We start from the raw sequence: 20,966 nt of genomic DNA, 5'->3' as shown, positions 1-20,966 counted from the left end.
TTTGTTGGGTGACTTGAAATAAAAGTCAGAATTTGGCAATGTAGAGATAGATTAATCTGGAAAGTACCATAGCTGAGGAAAACTGCTGGCAGTTGGTATGTGAGAAATTGAACTTGAAGAAATTGAAGGGTTTTTCTTTTTGAAATAAGTCTTCTTTGCATTCTAAATTGAGGAGTCCAAGCTGCTGAGACTTTTTCATCACTCTATTTCTGAATACTCAAAATGTTTGCTAAACAATTTTATATATATATATATACATATATATATTTTTTTTTAAAAAAAAAAGGAAAAAAACAAAACAAAACTTTTTTTCAGCTGGGGAATTAAATGTCATGTTTCCTCCTGAAGGGCACATTTTATGAAGTTATAAATCCCTGAAATAAAGTTTGTAATGGAAAATGTGACAAACTCAACTATGGCAGTGCAAAAATATATTCTTAACACTTAATGCATAAAGGGCTATATATATGAAATGTATTTCCAATGTACTGCATGTTTATTACAGATTAAACACTTAGAAACGGAAAAAAAGGCACATATTCCAACTGTTTCTTAAATATTTGTTTAATATAGCTAGAAAACATTGAAAGTTGTAGGACTGAAGAGTACTCGGTAAGTGTTTAAATAACATCAAATGCAATAAAATGTTTCATTTGAAATGTTAAGCAGGTGATAAAAATGCCATGTAGTATTACTATTTGGTGTGCTGTAAAATAATATAATTAGGAGAAAATGCATAAGGAAAAATTAATCATTAAAACAAAACTTGCCAGGTGTGTTTGTATTTGTTCAGGTATTCAGAGTTCTGCAGCAGGTCTTCACCTTTATCTACAGCTGAGCTCAGCTGCTGTGATACGTTGTGGTGATACGAGACACTTCCATCCTCATGGGCATCAGGACATGTGAACAACGCAGCAGCTCATGGCACACACTCCTGCCCCCTTCCAGCCAGACTGTGTAAACGAAGTAGTAAGGGGAATGTTTCCACACCCCTTCTCAAATATGAGCAAGCCAGAGGGGACAGAGGAGAATTGAAAACATCGTGAATCTCCTGCAAGAGAAGTTGGCAAAGAGCAAGAGGTGCTGACAAAAGAGATTAAAAAAAATAACATGTCTGGCATCTTTAAGTAGTGATTACACTTTCTCACTAAAAACAGAAAGGAAAAAAAAGTGAGTTAGAGGGACATATAACTCATGAGAGGTGATGCTTTGGGTGAGTAATATGGTCTGTCCACTTGTTAGACAAATGGAAAATATGTATCTCCTATGTGTTGCCTTGTATTTATTTATTTATTTATTTATATTAAGTTTTGGAAGGCACAGGCAGGCTTGAGAGACATTTTAACACTAGGTCCTTAATATAACTTTTTTTTTTTTTTTTTTAAATATATATAGATAGATAGATGATATCTGTAGGACAACAAGCATAATTTTAGAAGCTAAAGTGAAGCAATTGGTATCATCAATTCATATATTCCTTCTATTACTAGACCTTCTGCAGTTTCTTCTCCACTGACATTCACTATTTTTTCTCCTTCAGTTGCCTACACTTAATCACCCTTTCCATTTCAAGAGGAGAAGGAGAATCTCTTGCTCTTACTTCCTGTCCTACCAGAATCCTCCTGAATACTTGCTCCTGTTTTCTCTCAGAATACTTATTCAGCTACCTCGCCTGTGCTTGCTTGCACCAAAGAGTTACTGTGCAAGGAGAAAGGTCTTTTCTGTTCGTTAAATAATAGCCCTAGTTATTATTTTGAGAGCAGGCCTGAGTTGCTGCTACTTCCCCTATCCTTTTCCTTAAGGCATAAGATGTTTTCATTGCCCTGCCATTTCTTCTTTCTCCCCAAGGTCGGTTTCATTTTCAGTGGGTATAGTTAGACAAGTCTTGGATTTGATTCAGTTAAAATTACTGTATATTTGGCCTCTGTATCATGGAAGCACAAGAAAAGCAGCTAAACACTGTGGAAAGTTGTTGTTCTGTGTTTTCCCTGGCCATGCATAAAGTTCTGCAGTGTAGAAGCCCAAACATTTTGCTTTGAATTGAGTCTGCTGGAATGATATGCTCTGTGTTCATGTGCTAAACTGTGGATAAAGTACCACTGCTTCTCACTGCTCTTCCCAGTAGCTACCCTTTATGGCGGGATCCAGACTCTGCGTCTAAATCCAGGAATGTTCCCAAGAGCTCTTGAATGCATGGAAAAGAAATGCTGGTATCTTTGACAGTGAAAAAGAACTCTGTCTTCTCTATTCACAGGTACCCTAAAAAAATAAATTAGAAGCAGCTGAAAGAATAACACTTTAAAACAGCCAGAAGATGTCTGCACTGCCTAGCTGCATTCCCTCTTGGCCTTTTGGCCAGTAACCAAACTGGGCAAAGCAAACTGAGCTTGAAGGTGACATTTCAGTTCTCATTCTTGGCAGAGACTTAGTGGTGTGCTATAACTCTAAGTTGTTAGTCATTTCAATAAGACTGTGAGTTGTAAAGAAGAGAATACAGGGATGGGTTAATGGCTTGCCCAAGGACACCACTTGGAACTAATTAACTAATGCCCTTCATCTTTCAAAATTACCCAGGCTTGCAGAACAAGGGTTTGTTTTTCTGTCAGCAGAATTGTGTCATTCTGTACAGCTGTGAAGGACTGTGGTGGCTGCTAGGTGTTGAAGAACCAGACCCTGCTAGGAACAATCTGGAGCAGATGTAGAATTGCAGGAATTTCAGCATCGGTGTCAGGTGTTTCAGCATCGGTGTCAAGGCCTCTTCTGTTATTCAAGGCTATCTTCTGTTCATTCTGCTCCTTTGTCCTTTGTTGGTGAAAAGAAAATGAACAAAGTCCATGCGGAAACAAAAGTTTCATTTCTGTACTTAGTAGTTTTTCTTCAAAAACTGGTGACTTCTTATGAAATATTTCACTTGTGGCAATTTTTTTTTTTGCCCTTTTAAAAATGTCTGATGAACTCAGTTATTGCTTAACTAACAGCTATCTTGGTAAATGTTTCTCTACTCAAATATTTTTGTGCAGCCTTCCAATTTGCATTAAGCTAACCTAATTTTCTTTTGGACTCAATTTTGTTTTAAGCTACCAAAAATACAGGCGCTGGAGTATCATATGCTCTAAAACACTACAGGAAGAAGCAGCAATTTAGCTGTAAATAGGTGGCTAGCAAGGTCTGTTTAAAAATTTATACAACATTTTTTTCATATAAAATGGAGTGATTGACTCTTTATTACTTACAGGCAGTATTTAAGCCTTCTGTGTAATTAATATTCTTTGACAGGAATGCTGGTGGCTTAATGACACTTAAAGCTATGGTAGAAAAAATGCCTTCACATTAATTGAACTTTCTAAATGTCTTGGTTTCATTTATTCTCATTATATTTCATATTTTTTGATAATGGCAATGGCTCTATATAGAGGCATGTGTATCTGTGAAAGGAGCAATATCAATATAGTGGTACTCACATTGTAAACATTTTGGTACAATTCAGGAAATAGAATAGATATTTTATTTCCTTGCTGTCATAAGGACATTTCTGGAATTTGTAATAACCATGGCAGAGGATTGCAGCATTTCTACTTTTCTCATAAAGAGTATTGGAACTGTTAATTGGAAAAGCCTGAAATACACTGTAGATTTTTTTTTTTAATTGTTTAACTAGAGTAATAACTCAATGCCCTATTAAAACTATGTTGATCCTTCCAGGAGTGCTAGTAGGTGTTGACAAAAGCCTTGTCTTATTCATGCAGAACTTGAACATGCAGAACCTTAAACATAACTCATCAAGCAGATTGTGGTATGGTATACAAGAGAATTTGATATGATTGGAAGAGATGCTGTTGGGTTATGACCTCTTAACACTGTGTTTATTAACATGAATGGAAAGATCCATGCTGACATTTTTCTTCATTAGAACTATAATTGTGAATGGAACTAGTAAATGTAAATAAGAATATTGCAAATCATGTAAGAAACATGATACACAAATATAAAACAAAGTAGAATTTATTTATTCAACATTTGTTCATTTGACTGACTCTTTATGAAAAATGCTTATATAACATGCTGAACAGGTTCTATAAGAGCCAATTTTATTTTCACAGCAGTGGGATATCACTAATCACTCAGAGATACAGAGAAGTAGAGAATATAAATAGAAAAGATGATTATAGAAATAAAAATATTTATTTTGTGATAGTTTCTTACATGCTTGCATTTCTTACTGTCCCAATGATCTAGAGACATCTCTATCCTGGCAATCAGAAGATTTGACTTTTATCATAAACTTGCTGCATGAATCTGGATAAATATAATGTTCAGTACATTAGTCTAGGTGACAGAATGACTGAAAACACATGCATGGCTTAGTACTGTTTCCATCATCCATAACAGTAAGACAGATTCATAAGAATACAATAAAATGGAGGTACGAATCTTCTCTGCCTAGACATGCTTAAGGTCCTTGTTTCCAAATTAGGGATATATAATAATATCACGTTGCTTACTACATTAAAGACATTTAATGAATTGATGTCTATTCTCTTACCAAATTGATGTCTATTCTCTTACCAAATCTTGAGCAATTTGAGAATCAGGCTTCAACTGCCCACCACAGAATGAACTAACTTTGGTCAAAATCATCTAATCATTTAATAAAGACAACAGTTCCATCAAAAAATTGTTCTATAAAGTAGGGGAAAAAATCTTTGTAAGCTCTGTATAAAAATGCTCATTATACTTTTATTAACAGGTCAGATTAATATGGTTATAATTACTTAAGGTTTAACTTTGGAAGAAACAGAGCTCAATTCCATGTTTTTCATCATATTGGGTGGGCAAAAATGAAATGTTTGTCAGCTGTGCACTTTCTATAAAACTTAGTGGAGTGACAAAGTTTCAGACAGCCTCATTGCCCGTTCTCTTAACATCTGCTTCCCTTATTTGCTCATTGTATTGAAGTCCTTACAATCAGTACTTTAAGTGCACACAGACATATATATTAATGTACACTAGAGACAGGTCTAACCTATTAGAAATTTAGGTACAACAGGGTTATAAATGTTACTTGATACCTTATAAAGCCCAAGATACCTGACCGGTGCATAGGTTCTGTTGCTTGATGTAGTCAGGTGATAACATATGTACACTTGTGCTGCCTACTTTAGCAAGTGTCAAAAGTTCATGCTAAGTACTACATAAATTATCACCTAATTAAGCGCTGTTATGGTTTGGATTGGGAGGGAAGTGTAAACTTGATTCTCCTTGGAGAGCTATATGCAGAAATATGATGTAGAATTAATTTTATGAATAAAGGTCAAAGATCAAAGTCTGAACATATTTATTGGAAGAAGGAACTGGAAGGGAATCTTGACTTCCTTAATGAAATTCTTTTCTGCTCATGAAAACACTAAGAGGTTAATTTAATTTTATGTGTAATTCCTCATTCTGTTGTGGAGATGTCAGGAGCACTGGCCTGTTACTGGCACTATTTATACCTTCTATACTTTCTGAACTTCCCATTGCTACTCTTACATCCATAGTTACTGAATCATAAGTTAGGTATGCCAAGAAATTATTTTTGCCTGGGTATTTTGTAAATAACACATTAATATTACAGTAGACGCTACTAAAATGATTTATTTGAGATATATTCACCTGGAGGTTGGAGTTTAGGATTAAATTAATAATGCCATTATGGAACAATCTTATGTGAAGGCATTAAAGTTTTGTGCATTTATGTGTCTATCAATTTACTATGTTAATATAAGCTATCCAGATATGTTATTTGTGTGTTAGACCTGAAGATATAGCTACTTCTGCTGGGAAAATGATGATACCGATGACTGGCTAAGAATTATAAAATGTAGAACCTGCATCAGTCCAAACAAATGTTTAAGATCAATAATAATATTTGGACACGTGCAAATTGAAATGAGTCTTTAAAATAATTTTAGCTGTAAGTTATTTGGATATATCACACAAAATAATCATTTTCTCTCTTCTATTTGTTCCAGCAGTTTAGGTGACAATACCACAATATTCATAATTGTAAAAAAATGCCTGTTTGTGTGATTTTACCACTGTTTCCTCTAGCTTTTGGCTTATATACTTTGAAGAGGACTAATACAATATTGAAGATCTGTATGGTTTTGATTTTTCTGGTTATAATATCCGTTATGGCAGGGACAGCAGCCATGTTCAATATAACTAGCAAAATGTAGCTTCAGTGGTGACATTTTCAGTTACTTCTGCAATATAACCGAAGTAAAATATGTTAATGCTCATGGTCCTTGAGAGAGAAGGAAATAGTTAAAGCTATGGAACTAAAGTGAGAAATCTGAAGTAAGGATAAGTTTTAAGAAGCACTTTGAAAGGGACCGAAGTATGAAATTTCAGGCAATAGAGAGATTTTTCTAGTCTGTGATACTGCCACCAAAAGCAACAAGGAAGTCAACATTAGCAGTATGACAGTTGCAACATTGATTCAGATGCTAGTTTAGTTTTTCCTCAAACTAGACAGCTACCTGAAGGCAGCTGAACACCTAGAGACATCTATGATAAAGCAACACATGCTAGTGGAAACACTAAGTGAAGTGTGGGGAGAAAAAGTTTAACACAAAGAAGCAAGGTAGCCAAACAGTTTCTTATCCTAAAATACCTAAGATATTTCTCCATCTCTCTATGTCATTGGATAGGAGAAAACATCAGCAGTGAGATTTATATTTTTATATCTTATTTTTATTTATTTTTTTGTGGCAAGCAATTTTCCACATCGCAAAGATCACTTCTACCATTACTGGCAACTTAGGCAGTCTTTATAAAGATGCCACTGGCTGTGCATTGACTGTAGGGGCTGAGTTGCTTCCTCTTTTCCCCGGGTGAAGTCTGAAGCATGTTGGCCTGTGCTAGAAAATTTATATTGGCATTACTAATTCCAGCAAGAGATTTCCCTTCCTACAGTGTGTCTGACCCAGTTATGCATTCAGACTGTTGAATGAAGGAGAGAGGAACAATTTCAGAGTTCTTGAAGATCTGCAGTGACATTGAACCATCTCAGTGCTGGTATAAGAACTTATATTTTCATTGCCTTTTATGGAGCTTTTTCTTCAGTTGGTTTTGCATGATGTTCTTTTATATATGACATTTTATTTATTTATTTATTTATTTTTGACTAAAGTAACTAAAGACACAAATTATACATATATATCTATAGGTAGAAGGAAATGTGCTTAACCAGAGTGCAAGCATTGTCTAGTTGGAGATGCTGCTCAAGAACTAAGGCCAGATCAAATGTTTTTTACCACTTTACACTAGTCTTTGGTGTCAATGTGTGGATGCCACAGAAAAGTGGAGTACTCCATTTTTCCTTTAACCTTCAACTCTATGTTCCAGACTCTATAACTGTGCCATAGCACATCTATACTGCGAAATTGTGTGTTCTGCTATTTTTGATATACATTATTACCACAGAACTGAAAAGAGGAGGTAACATCTACTCAAAGAGAAGATACTTAATGTCACATTAATACAAATATCTCTCTAACACTGGCATGCTAGCAGCATGACCTAAAATGATCCCAGACTTTCTTCAGAGATGAGGCTGCTTCACACAATGTTTAGAGAGCACCTGAACCCATCTGTGTGGCTTCTTCTTCATGAAATGCTGCTGACATGAGAACAGGTAAGGCAATGAGGAGAGGGCTTACCTGCCATCATTTCCCACTTTCTAAAACACTTGCAGTACTGCAGCCTGATGATGCTTACCTGATCAAGGCTAAGCATCATCAACAACATTGAAGAAAAGAAAAGCATTATATTATTTTTAACAGGGTATCGGAGGTGTCCCCACAAGATACATAGAGGTACCCAGATTTCATGGAGTTCTTCAACTTTGTAGGAGCAGAATGGCATTCAGATGTAGTCCTGAGGGGTCATTTTTGGGGATTATTTTGCAATTGTTTGCAACTGCTGACAAGTCCCACTTCCTTCTTATGGACTGAGGACCTGCTTTTGTTCATTACCATGTTCAGGTAACACTGACAGAGTACTTGGCAGTCACTTAATGTGGTTTAATGAAGTTTTGGTTAGGCTGCTCTGCTGTGTTGGTTCCATGGATGGTTAGAGAAAGAACCTGTGTTGATAAAAGAAAAGCTGCTTTATCTCTGAGTTGTCCTGAAAAGCAGAAAAATCTTTGGTAGCTTTGTAGTATTTGGTTGTCCCCTTCTGAACCAGATAGAGACTTAAGATGAAATTAATTTGATGAAATCTGGATTTCATTTACTTCAATGAAAGAACAGTTATGTCCCATCAGTTGTCTGTCAAGCATGGTCTATTGGCTCTGTTATTTATTACCATTGTCATTGTGAGCCATACATCCTGTTGCATATGCCTTAGTTTTCTTACCTACATGGTCAAGAAGACAAGAACTTATTCTGAAGCCTCCACTTGTACGGGTTTGGGATTCTTTTGGCCAGGGAACAACAAAAAGGCAGATGACTAGTGTTCTCTGTGTCTCTTTTCTGTATGCACAAGCCAGCCAGTTCTATAAGTTTTGTTAAAAGACAGACTGGATGATGAGCAAGTATGATGACATGAAAGAAACTCCACTGTCTGCTCCTTCAAAGTCTTAAGCAAAGAGGAACACACATGCCTCAAGATTGAATTTGGTTTATGGATCTTTCAGTTCCTCAGCTGAAAGCTTACGATCAGTCAGTGTGCTAGAAATCCATACTGGACTCACAGCCAGTGCATCTGCAATGCTTCTTTCAGCAAATACAAACTGAGTTTAAGGGCCTGGAAAGCAGCACAGCAATTCGCTGGCCCAAATGCAAAAATAAACCATGCACAGTATGTCACATTAGCTCTTAACTGTCTCCAGGAAGTGAAATGTTTGACAGGGAAATATATTTGTTTGTGGCCTTGTTTGATTCATGTTTCAGGAAAAGAATTGAAGTCATACCCCCAGTGGAGCACATCGATCCATCAAGGGGAGGATACTGCAGCATACAGGATGTCATCTTCCCACAGCCTCCTCCCTGCTTCCCTGTGGAGGCAAAGCACCATTCAAGTGAAAGAGGCTTTAGAAAAGAGGTGCAATTTTTATTTTATTTTATTTTATTTTCTGTCCAACACCAACAGAAGTGTTTTAGATGGCATAAGAACAACATCTTGCTGAAAAGAAGGAGATCCTTCCCGATTTCTTTAAGGAAAGGTGGCATGCCTTCCTAATCTTTATTCCTTATCCCCTGAGGATATGCTGCTGACTCTTTTCAAGGCCTTGCATGCATCATGGCTAACATGATGAACCAGACATCTAGATCTGGACTGTCACTTACTCCCAATGTAGATAGCAAATGGTGTGACTCTTTGTGGAATTAAATGGATGGGATCAGGATGAGTTAGGTGTAGAAATCTTTCTGTATTAGGAAGGGATGAGTTCATTGTGGTGGATCTCTTCCTTTTGCAACTAAATTTCCACTCCCCTTCTCATCCCAGTAGGAAAAATGCAAAAATATTAGTAGAAACTTGTGCAGTATAAATAAGGAATAACTCCATAAGGAAGTCTGTGGAACTACCCTCACATAAAAGATGTATGCCAGAAGAAACTGGGTCTAGACTGTACTTCTAGAAGGTGGTTTATAAAATGCTCTTGATACAAATCTATAATGCGCACAATCCAGTTTCTAATTTCAGATTTGATTCTTTATATGTTTTCTCTATGTCACTGTTGTATTTTTTAAGGATGCTCTCTCAGACTAACCTCAGTGGTAGCTTTCATGAGAAAGAAAATAAAATTTATTCTTAAAAGAATAAGTAGCACATTTAGAGAGAGGTTGAATGGATATGCTAATGTACTAGTCTATGAGCTATTGGAACCTGTCTTTTCCTTTCTTTGTCTCACCTTCAAATTCTGCTAGTTTTTCCTTTCTGATGTATAGAGTGTCAGAACATTGTAAGGAACCTACCATTGAACTCATTTTATTACCTTTCTACACTGCTGTGATTCAGATTATTTATTTATTTATTTATTTATTTGTTTATTTTGATGAGGGGGTTGCTCCATAAATTCATTAAAGATGTGAGTGTTTGTGTTTTTGTGCCCAAAATACATCCTTAACTATTTTAAGTAAGCAAGCAAGTATGCTAAATTACTAAAAATAGATATTTAAAAATACTTGACCTCAAATTACCAATCCATCAGCAGCAGAGGGTAAAAGGGCCTTTAAAGGCATCTTTAACTTGCATCATACCCTAAGCAAAACCTCAGATTTACAGGCTTGTGGTTAAGGCACATCTAGACAGAGCTACTACCTCAGCTAACATCACAGGAGGGGCCATTTATATTTCAGGTTTCTTGTCATGGGTGTTGCAGGTCTCAGCATAGCACAGGAGTTTCCAGAATGTTCTTAATGAGACAGCACCCTTCACAAAGGCTGTCATATGGATCACATGGCAATAACTGTTTCTGCACAATGTTAGTAAAATGGGTGCCATGCAGAAACATGTTCCCTTTTGAAAAACACTAATCCCACCACCAACTTGTTCTCTTGCCTTTATTTACTCCCTTTCAGCTCTTCTGTATTTTCCACATCTGTGCACAGGAAAGGAGCCAGCTCCGTATGGCTAACCAGTTCACCATGGAGCAACAGGAACTGGACCACAGCTTGGGCACCTCAGCAGGCAGAGGTGCCTGCTGCTCCTCTGAAAGGAGTATCAGATGGAGAATTAAAGAAGGGTGTGTTCTCGCAGCTGCCAGGCGCTATCAACACTATCCAGCAGGATGATCTAGATTTCTGCTGCCCCGTGCCAGATGGCAGCATTTTGATACTCCAGTCTTCATTGCAGGTCTGTGCTCTGTGGTTATGGCAGGACTTCATCTTCAAATAACTGCTCATTTTTTGAAATTCAGGCATGACCTGAACTTATTTGGATATTTCCAGCTGCAAGTTTCAGTTGAACCCATAAGCAGCAATTGGGTTTAAGCAATAAGGAAAGCTTTCCCAAGGTGTGTAAAAGCTAGGCAGAACAATGCCTGTTCACAGGCAGTTTGCTCCATGATGAATGAAAAAAATGTCTGTTGTTGCATGCCTTATACATTGCAATGTACATCTGCAAATATATATAAAGTCAGAAAATTCTTTGAATGCTTATGCTCCATGTAAACCAAAATGTCCTGTCTGAAGTCATAAGTACAGAGGATTATTTAGTAGCTTATGATTTTAGTTTTAATTTGCAACTTGATCTCTTAAGGAGAGTTTATGGTCAAAACCCAAATCCATTTTAAAATTTGTGTTTGTGACCTTCCTGTTCTGAAGACAAGCAATGCTTCATTAAAAAGGCAAATACTTCCATGAACACAGAATACGTAAATCTATGAGCTTGTTTTTATCTTACACTGGGGGTGATATCCAGTATTGAAAGACACTGGGACAGAGAGGAGACTTGCCAGACATAGATGATGGCATAAAACAGCAAAGCAGTAGTCTGTCATAAGAGCAGGCAATGTTTGGGGTTTTGCTGAGCAAATGTGTCTTGGCTTCATATGGAAATACAGTCTTACTGGCAGGACAAGGTTAGCTGAATTTTGGTGATCATATAGGGCTGCAGGGGGCTGGGTCGGGGGTTATTTTTGTTTATAAGTGGGACAGCTTATTTTGCTGTAAGTTCTCCTATTCCTTTGTTAGTGGCCTCACTGTGCTAGGGGAACCTGCTTCACCGTCATGAAGAAGCAAAGCCCTGTAGAAATGGGTTGTATGTCTTGAATGCTGGAAGTGATTAAGAAAATGAATTCAATGATCCTCTTCAATAGATAAGGGCTTATTTCCCTGTAGCAGAAAGTGAGAATACTGTTACGCTGAGAAAGTCATCAGTAGTGATGCTTACTTGCTACACACAAAATATTTTCAGTGCATGTTTCTCCACTAACTCAACCACTGTTTTCAGGATGTTTTGTGACACCACAAAGCAGCTGTTCTTTACTCTTCTGACTAAGATATTTATATTCAACCCTGACATTTTAATCTAATAAAAAAAAAATCTTTTTACCTCCTTGCAGTATAAACAGAGAGCCTCTATATAATGGGCATCTGTGGAATATGGAATTAGTCCCACTAGTGCGGAAAAACCTTCATAACTCTCTTGCGGCTTCATCACTCTTTGAGTTATGAGGTCTTCCTCTCACTTGCGGGATTAAGTCCAAATCCCACAGAAGCTTATTATGTGTCCACTATTTATTAAGACTTCATCATTTAAAACAAAACACTTAAGAAAGACACTGGGAAACATTAAAATCAAAGAGGTTTCAGTCTGAGGAATAGTAGTTGTATTTGAAGGTTTTTCAAACTAGGGAAGAAAAAAATCATTTTATTTCTGATAACCACTGAAGTTGCTGCTTCTGCTTATTTTTTTTTCCTTTTTTTTTTTTTTTTTTTTTTTTTTTTTTTCTTTTTCTCCATGGAGAGATTATGTTTTTCCTTTCTTTCCAACAAGATTTTATAAACCTTTTAGTATTCTTGGGAAGACTTCACTTACTTTTCTCTGCCTTGCAGTCCAGTGACTGGAGCCATTAAACATGAGTGAGAGCCCTTGTTCCCTATCCTACTACTAAGTGTATATATTTGCTGTACCTTGACATTCAGAAAGCCCTTTAAATGACACCCACTGTTTTGCAGAAGTGTAACATAACACAAATGTACTAGCTGAGGCTTAATCCTAGTAGTAGTTTAGCAGTTCTAACATTTTTTACTGAGGTTGTCTTGGAGTTAAGAATGTTTGAGGCACTTTTCTTCATTTCTTCCTACTAGAAAGAAATAGCTGTTATCACCTATATAATTCTCTTCTTCTCTTGCATAGATGTATTTAATTCTCTAAACAGTTGTGAGAAATAAGGAACTTAATTTTATAGCTGGGGAAAATGAGGCAGAGGAGTTTTGTTACTGGTCTGGTGTCATTCTGTCATATCAGTGACAGATCTGGGATTAGAAGCCAGAAGATGTTGGCAGCCAGCCCTGAGCTCAGTGCATGGTTCCCATGGTAAAGTTAGTCAATGTCACGCACTAAAATAGACATACATCATCTTGTAACAGTGAGATGAGAATATTGAAATGTACATATACTACAAACGGAACAGATCTTGCATCAGTAACTTTCTGAATGTTGTCAGATACCTGGAGCTTCATGCACCATGCTCACTTTCTGCTGGTGCTGAAGTTCGATGGAAATCACAAAACCATTAAAAGATGTGTGCCTGGAACCATGATGATGGTAGCCCTTTTTACACCTTAAAAAGAAATGTTAAGGCAAGAGACCAGATGTCCTCTGGGAGGAGTGGGGAATACAAGAGGAAGATTGTGGACATGTAACAATATTTTTTATCTCTGAATAAAAGTCTGATAAATTTAGATAAATTTAAGGGAGTAGCCAAATTATGTGTGCACTCTTGAACTTCAAAGTAAATCTATTCACTTGTTCACATGTTCTTTCAGTTAATCACTTTTCTTTCCTAAGCCCTGATAGAGAAAACATGGACAGAACTTAAGGCAAGGAAATAAAGAGCAAACAGATTGTTTTTAAAAAAGCTGAAGACTACTAGATTCTCACCCTAGTGAGAACTCAGGATGAGCCTCCTTTTATGAGAATCCATAAGATTTATAGTGAAAAATGTATGGCCAGTCAGAGTGCTTCTATCTGATGACAGATCTTTCTGCTCAGTCTTTGCTGCTGAGTGGAACTGAATTAGCACAAAATGACCCTTTTATTCTGCCATACCGTGGATTTATATTCACAGGGGAAGCTCCTCAGTAAGGGTAAATTGTCTTAACTCTTTCAAAAGACTTGAGTTCTGCTGTTTGAGGTTTGATCCCAGAAAAAGGTGAGCACATGTTTACAAATTCTGACCTTGTCTGTGAACACCACCCTTACTATGTGGCACTTCCAATCTAAGTTCCTTGAATTCTTTTAGTCAGCTTTTTGACAACATGAAAAAGAATTCTAACCCATTGTAACGGATACTAATGTAGCCTAGAGGTAATTGTGTTTTCGATACAGTACTTTTTAGATGTAAAATGTGTTGGGATGTAACTGAGATAAACTTTTCATTTGTATTTTGGAATTACTTGGCCACCTCTAGTAAATTCAAAAATGTTGCCATTATTTTGAAGAATTTATTATACTTACATTCACTTTAAAAGAAATCTAGGACTAATCTGTTGACAGTAGTCTTTCTTATTATTATTATTTTCCTTTGTTCTGTGCATAAACAGGTCAGCAGGAAAAAGCTCAGGTTTTGGATGAAAAGAACAGAAACTACAAGCAAAGTGTGGACTGCAGAAGCAAAGGGAAGCAAAAAGGTGATGAAAGTGAAACAAGAATGTAAATCACATTTTTTATGAGTGGCCACCCGGACGACAGAGTGCAGAAGCAGACTGGGTTGTTGTGAGAAATAACAATGAGGAGTGCACATGTAATAATACAAAGTGCCTAGGAGAGGGCTAGGGCTGGGACCGGGGCAGTAGTGGGGAAGGCTATGCTAGAGCAGGGCTGGGAGCAGGCTCATTGCTTACACTGTCTCCCACTTCCTTTTTGGTCCCTCTGCCCCCTCACACCCCCTCCCCCTTTGTTTCTTAAACAAGGTTGATTTTCCTAGAGATGGTCCAAAAAGGCACTCTCTTGAACAATAAACACAAATGACTGTGGTGGTCCTGTCAGCTTTGGATCTTTGTAAAATAGCCAGTGATCCACAACAGTTTCTGGAATTGATTTCACAGGCTTTCCCCCTACCTTCTCACTGACAGGCTGGAAAAAAAATTCTCCTACCACCATCAGTGAATGCTATTCATTTTCCCATTATTTTAAATTCTTACATGCAAAGAGTCCTAAAGAGCTGTCCCTTTGAAGCAAAGGTGATTTTGCTACTGAAGGAGTAACAAATCAAGCACTATGCTCACAAACTCTTACATTTTGAAAAGAACACTTCCAAATGATTAAATAGTTATACATAGCAAGGGCTTGAAACTTTGATGATTTATTCAGAGTCCATAACCTATAGTAAAATATAAATTTTTGTTAATAGTGGCATAAATGTAACATTCTCTCCTTCTCCTCCCTCCCCCCTTTTTTCCTAAGTCTAGGACTTCCAAGATTTTTGGAAGAAAAAAAGCATCTGTTTTTCTGTATGTTTGCTTTTTTTATAGACTTCATAAATCCAGCAAGTTTCTATTTGGACCACTAGGCCCTTTCAATAGAAGCATGTTTTCACTGGGATTTCCACATTCATAATTATTCCTCTCGTTTCTCTGCTGTGAGAAGACAAGCCGTTATTTCATTGCTTTGGGGAAGTTAATAATATGGTAGGCAAAACATCAGGAAAAATTATAATGAATGAACCTATACAAATTGTAGGGAAACACATGCTGCTGTTATAAAATGTTCCCATCATAAATCCTAGAAAATCACTCTGTGCACAAGTGAATAACTTTTTAACACATAAACACTCAATTAATTAAAGGTAATATACTATATATGCTGAAACTAGTGTGACACAGAAAGGACAGATTCAAATAATGGCATTCAGGATTGTGGGCCCAGTCATGTCTGCCACAGTCCTCCTAAGAGATTTAAGAATTATAACACTCCAAGGTAAATCTCTTCTATACCTGAAATGAAAATGGAGTTCTCAGCCTCAGTGTTGCAACACCATATTACTGCATTCACTTAATACATAAATGGGAAACTCCCTACTTTTTTCCTCACCTTATTTCATACCACATACCAAATGTTTCCTCGGAGTCATGTAGGTCACTGTTCCCTCCTCCTTTTCCCTACTTACTCTTAATTAGTGGTATTTCTTTGAGCTTACCAAGATTCTTGGGAGGTTATTCAATGTAAGTGATTCTCCCCCTTTACTTTGCTCTCCTGAGACCCCACCTGGAGTACTGCGTTCAGCTCTGGAATCACCAGCACAAGAAGGACAGGGACACATTAGAATGAGTCCAGACAAGGGCCACGTAGATGATCAAAGAGCTGTAACACTTATCTTGTGAAGACAGGCTGAGGGAGCTGGGGTTGTTCAGCCCAGAGAACAGAAGGCTCTGTACAAACCTTATAGCAGCCTTCTGGTACCTAAACAGGGCCTACAGAAAAGCTGGGGAGGGAATCTTTGTCAGGGAGTGAAGCAATAGGACAAGAGATAGTGGCTTTAAACTTAAAGAGGGAAGGTTTAGATAATGAATAACAAAGAAATTCCTCACTCAGTGGTGAGACACTGGAACAAGTTGCCCAGAGAAGCTGTGGATGCCCCATCTCTGGAAGTGTTTAACGCCAGGTTGGATGGGGCTTTGATCAATCTGGTCTAATAGGAGGTGTCCCTCTCCATGACAGAGGGGTGAAACTGGATGGTCTTTAAGGTCCCTTCCAATCCAAACCATTCTATGATTCTATGATTCTATACCTCCTGTAAGAATTACGTTACTTGCAACGTTAATTTATTGATATTGGTATTGATATTGAGATATTGATATTGAGAGCCATGTTCAATATCAACTTTTCAATAGTTCAATAGCTGGAACTATTTTAAAAATACTCTTGTAATGTGTTTTATCTCTCTAAGAAGGGAGAGAGAGAGAGAACAAACTGAAATGTTTTGAGTTTTGATGGTGTTTTTGTCAAGATCAGAGACTTATCAGCTGTAGAAAAATAACAACCTTGTACACACATTAGAAAGTAAAAAGCAAGGTTCAGTTCCCTGTTGCAAGGGTTATTTAGTTTTCTTTTAATTGGAAATAGCTCCTGCAACAGCTGCTAAGAACAACTGACCAAAAACTAGCTAAAATAATGACTTGAATCTTGAAAAGTAGTGACTCTTATCTTATGAATCTTGAATTCAAGAACTGTTATGTTCAGATACCTGTCTGAAGTTAAATGATATTGCTAGACTTCAGAAAATCATTTGACACCACCTCCCACAGTATTCTCCTGAAGAAGCTGGCAGCTCACTGCTTGGACAGGTACACTCTCTGCAGGATGGATGGCCAGGCCCAGTGAATGGTGGTGAACAGAGTTAAATCCATCTGGCAACCAGTCAGAGAGTAGTCAGGCATTGGAACGGGTTGCTCAGGGAGGTGGTGGAGTCATCGTCCCTGGGGATGTTTAAGGAAAGGTTGGACCTGGTGCTTAGGGACATGGTTTAGTGGTTAATATTGGTGGTAGGGGGACAGTTGGATCGTGATCATGGAGGTCATTTCCAACCTTTATAATTCTATGATTCTATGATTTGGGCAAGTGTCTCTCTATGCTTTCACAGAAAAAAAAAAAAAAAGAATATTTTTATATGGTATTTTAAAGATATAATGGAATGTTTTTGAATTCTTCAAAGGATTCTGAGGTCAAGAAACTTTTTCCATTTTAAAAGTTTAAAATGTATATTTATCCTATGAACCTCTCTTGTGTGTATTCCATGTGACAAAGTTTATGGATGGTGCAATTCCAAATGAAGGAGTGAAGGAGAAAGAACATTTTTGCTTTTACTCTCCACTGCGCTTTTTTTTTTTTTTTTTTTTTTCCAGTTTTTACATAATCGGAGTAGTTATATGTTTATCCCCTTTCACATCACTTCTGTGATGGCTAGGTCTAATAAGAAATGAAGTTTCCACAAGATACAGCAAGTATTTGATATGAAATTAAATAATATTATTAAAAAAAAAAAAAAAAAGATAAATGAGAACTAAGGCTATTGTCCACTTCTCCAAAGTAACAGAGTAATAGCTAAAAGTGATAACTGGGGGTATTTTGGGTATGATCTCCCATCATCCCACCCCAAAACCAAAGTATCATGTGAATTAAGGATTTTTTATGTCAGTAGAAGTTACTTTTAGAGAGCGTCAGTAATGGACTGAACTTTACTCTTTGATGAGGTTACTCATGTTGAGTAGGCAGTGGGATAGGCTGGCAAATGAAGCACAGAGGTACACACATCTGTCCTCTCCAACTGATGCTTCTCCAGTTGATGGTAGACCTCTCAAAACGTGCTTCTTATCTTACCCAAGGCACAGTAATGTCTTCTACCAAAGGTGAGTTCAGTAGAGCAGACACCACTCATGGCCTCCCCAGAATTACAGGGAATCCAAGGTGAATCCTTAGACATCCTACAAGAAGAGTATGGGTTTAGAATAATTAATCACCTTAATAGGTCTCACTTCATATTCTCTTTTTAATCTGAGTGTACTCATGTTAGTTTGTAAACCATTCAGACTGATAAAGACAGATCCCTGTTCCATATGATGGAAGAACAATGATCCTGAGTGCATACCTGCTGGCCTTAGTGAGTATCATTATAGATTAGGAAATTTCGTACTAAATAACTGGCAAAGATGTAGAGCCTACAAATGAACCCACATGGTTGGCCACAGCTACTTTAAATGATTCATAAGCATTTATTCTATTTAAAGGCTTATTGGTTGCTATAAAATTTTATCCTGTTAAACCTTATCCTTCACTTACGACATTTGAAGTCTAGTTCTAAAAATTTATGTCTTCCATTACTCTGCCCTTATTCATCATATTTTGTAATTGCAGTTTCAAGAGCATCTATTTTTATCCATGGAAGTTATCTTATATAAGTATGTTACCAAATTAAATCTATTTTCATGCCAATTTAACACTCTGTCCCCAAAGAATTTTTTAAATCAAAAGGACACTGGTGCTGACATTAGCCATTAGCAAATCTGTAGTGAAAGAATGGTTCCAGTCTAGATTTTGTGAGGAACAAAACCTCTGGGAAGTTTAGTCCTTTGTCTCCTTTTTAATCTGTGGTCTTCACAGTGACCTATGATCATAACTTCCCCAGTTTATTTCTTTGTTATGTGGAACTTGATAACTGATTATTGGCTGGTGGTACACTTTGCGTATTGTAATACTCACTGCAGTGTTCATTTATTTTGTTCTTGTCTTACAAAAAATGGCTGGTCAGTCTTTATTAAAATTAATGTAAAATTCAGGCCTGGCAAATTCATGTTCTAATTAGTTTCTAGAATGTGACAAACAAGTAAAACCAGAAAATCAAAATGGAAATCACTCTATAATCTTTACTTCAACATTTATTGACATTGTTACTTTGAAATCACATACCATATTTTTATTATATTTTTCTTTTGAATTTACTGAATTTTACTGATAATCATAAAGACCCTTTAACAGATTTTTTTTTTTTTAATAAAAAAAAAAAAAAAAGAATGTGTCCAAAACAGCAAAATTTTTGATTTATTATAAGCTGCACTGGTGGCACTTGCTTCACCTTTCAGAATTCTGCCATTTAAAAGACAGGTATCTGATGCCTTTTGAATAGCATTAAACAACAGACCTTCAGGATGGAAAGAGAAAATACTACGTTAGAAGTCAGTAAAACTGAAATGAAATAACTGTAAGAATTTTAGGTACGTTATATGATTACTTGTTTGGAATATATTTAAGCTGTCTGTCATCAGGCCAGTGTGTATATTTATTTATATTTGTATTTGTATTTGTATTTGTATTTGTATTTGTATTTGTATTTGTATTTGTATTTGTATTTATATACACACACATACATATATGCTGCCTTTGATGCCCAACTGCCTTGTTCAAGGCTAAATTGGAGTCTCCTATTGCATTTTGTAGATATACTCTATATGAGCAGCAAGTGCCAGCGTACTTCTGGCTTTGGGCAACTTCTGAAGAGACAGACCCTACCTACAAAAGAAAAGTTTTATACATAATGCATACATGTGTACACACCTAGACAACAACCTCATCACTACTGTAGAACAGCAGGAGAAAAGGAAAGGAAAATAAACCACCCAAACAGGAATAAATGTGACTGGAATTGTCCAGATGCAAATTTTTGTCAATTGAGAACCTGCCCTCTCTTGGAAAAAACCTCCTTGGAAAACACCTCCTGATGAGATGACTTGCTATGGATTTGTGAGGCAAAAGCTTCAATGGAAAATAAAATCCAGCTTCTGCTGTCAAGGCTGAGGCTCATTCCACTTAGCCATTGGCATGACCTCAATGGGAGCGGAGCTGAAAGTCTTCCTTAGTCAATGCATAGAGCAGCTGCTGCTTGCTTGCTGCCTTCCCTCCCATCCTCAGAGACTACCTGCCCCTCCACCCAGCCCCAGGCAATAACACCTGCAGGGATGACGCATCTCGGCAGTCCCTGGTGCCAATGACCAGGCACTGGAAACTCAGCTGTTCCGAGCAAGATCTTGCTGTGGCCTTTTCTGCCACAAAAGATCAGATTGAACTGGAGGCTGACATTGTCCAGAGCTAAAATAAAACGTTTTAGCAATAAAATCTTCCCGCAGAACATATATAAATACCATTCAAAATCCCTCCTCTGGGCAATGTAACAGATTCATCTACCCCAGTTGAATGGACGGTGAAATATTTCCTTATTCTGCACTCCAAGTCTCTGAGGTGAGATCAGATACTAGTGACTGATGGACAGTGTCTCAAAGTCTTTTACAATGTCCCCTCATACAAACATTTCAGATAAAATTTAATATTTTGAGATGCATAATTATTCAGTAAATTTTCAGAGTGCAAATTAACAAATATATTGCATTTGCCCATATAGTGGCACAATAAATATTATAAAGAAGTGCAAATTGTGCTATTTCCAAATGTAAGTATTGTACTCACAAGAATATAGCACATCAGAGCTTAACAGTTCTGTTGGAAGCAAATTTTTTTCTTGTTTTAAAGAACATTTATAATGATTTCAATTGCTTTCTTTTTACAGTCTTCCAGCTGGTCCCAAAGGCAACATTTTCCTTATTTAGTGTCTCCAAAGTTCCTTGAGTTGCTTGGATGAGTGATCCTATGTAAGTGCCAAAGATTATTTTATTCATTGAACTTCAGAACATTTAAAATGTCTTTTCTGGCTATGCAGTGGCTTGATTTTTGGTCATCACTAAGTAATTTTTATGTAGTTTGGG

General features: G+C 36.9%; 1 protein-coding gene across 1 annotated transcript in view; it reads left to right on the top strand.

Moving 5' to 3' along the window:
• The first annotated feature begins 8,908 nt into the window (after positions 1–8,908).
• LOC311435985 (uncharacterized protein) overlaps positions 8,909–20,966 on the top strand; it is an 87,308-nt gene continuing 75,250 nt past the window's right edge. Inside the window, exons 1-4 of the mRNA XM_084517638.1 lie at positions 8,909–9,087; positions 10,599–10,842; positions 14,259–14,345; positions 20,771–20,852. Coding sequence (XP_084373764.1) covers positions 9,008–9,087; positions 10,599–10,842; positions 14,259–14,345; positions 20,771–20,842 — 483 coding nt within the window. The 5' untranslated portion in view covers positions 8,909–9,007 and the 3' untranslated portion in view covers positions 20,843–20,852. The remainder of the gene's footprint in view (positions 9,088–10,598; positions 10,843–14,258; positions 14,346–20,770; positions 20,853–20,966) is intronic.

This window comes from Aythya ferina (assembly GCF_964211825.1).
Source record: "Aythya ferina genome assembly, chromosome: 4".
Taxonomy (NCBI): Eukaryota; Metazoa; Chordata; class Aves; order Anseriformes; family Anatidae; genus Aythya; species Aythya ferina.
The sequence above is the reverse complement of the archived record's forward strand: the minus strand, read 5'-3'. Positions and strand labels throughout refer to the sequence as shown.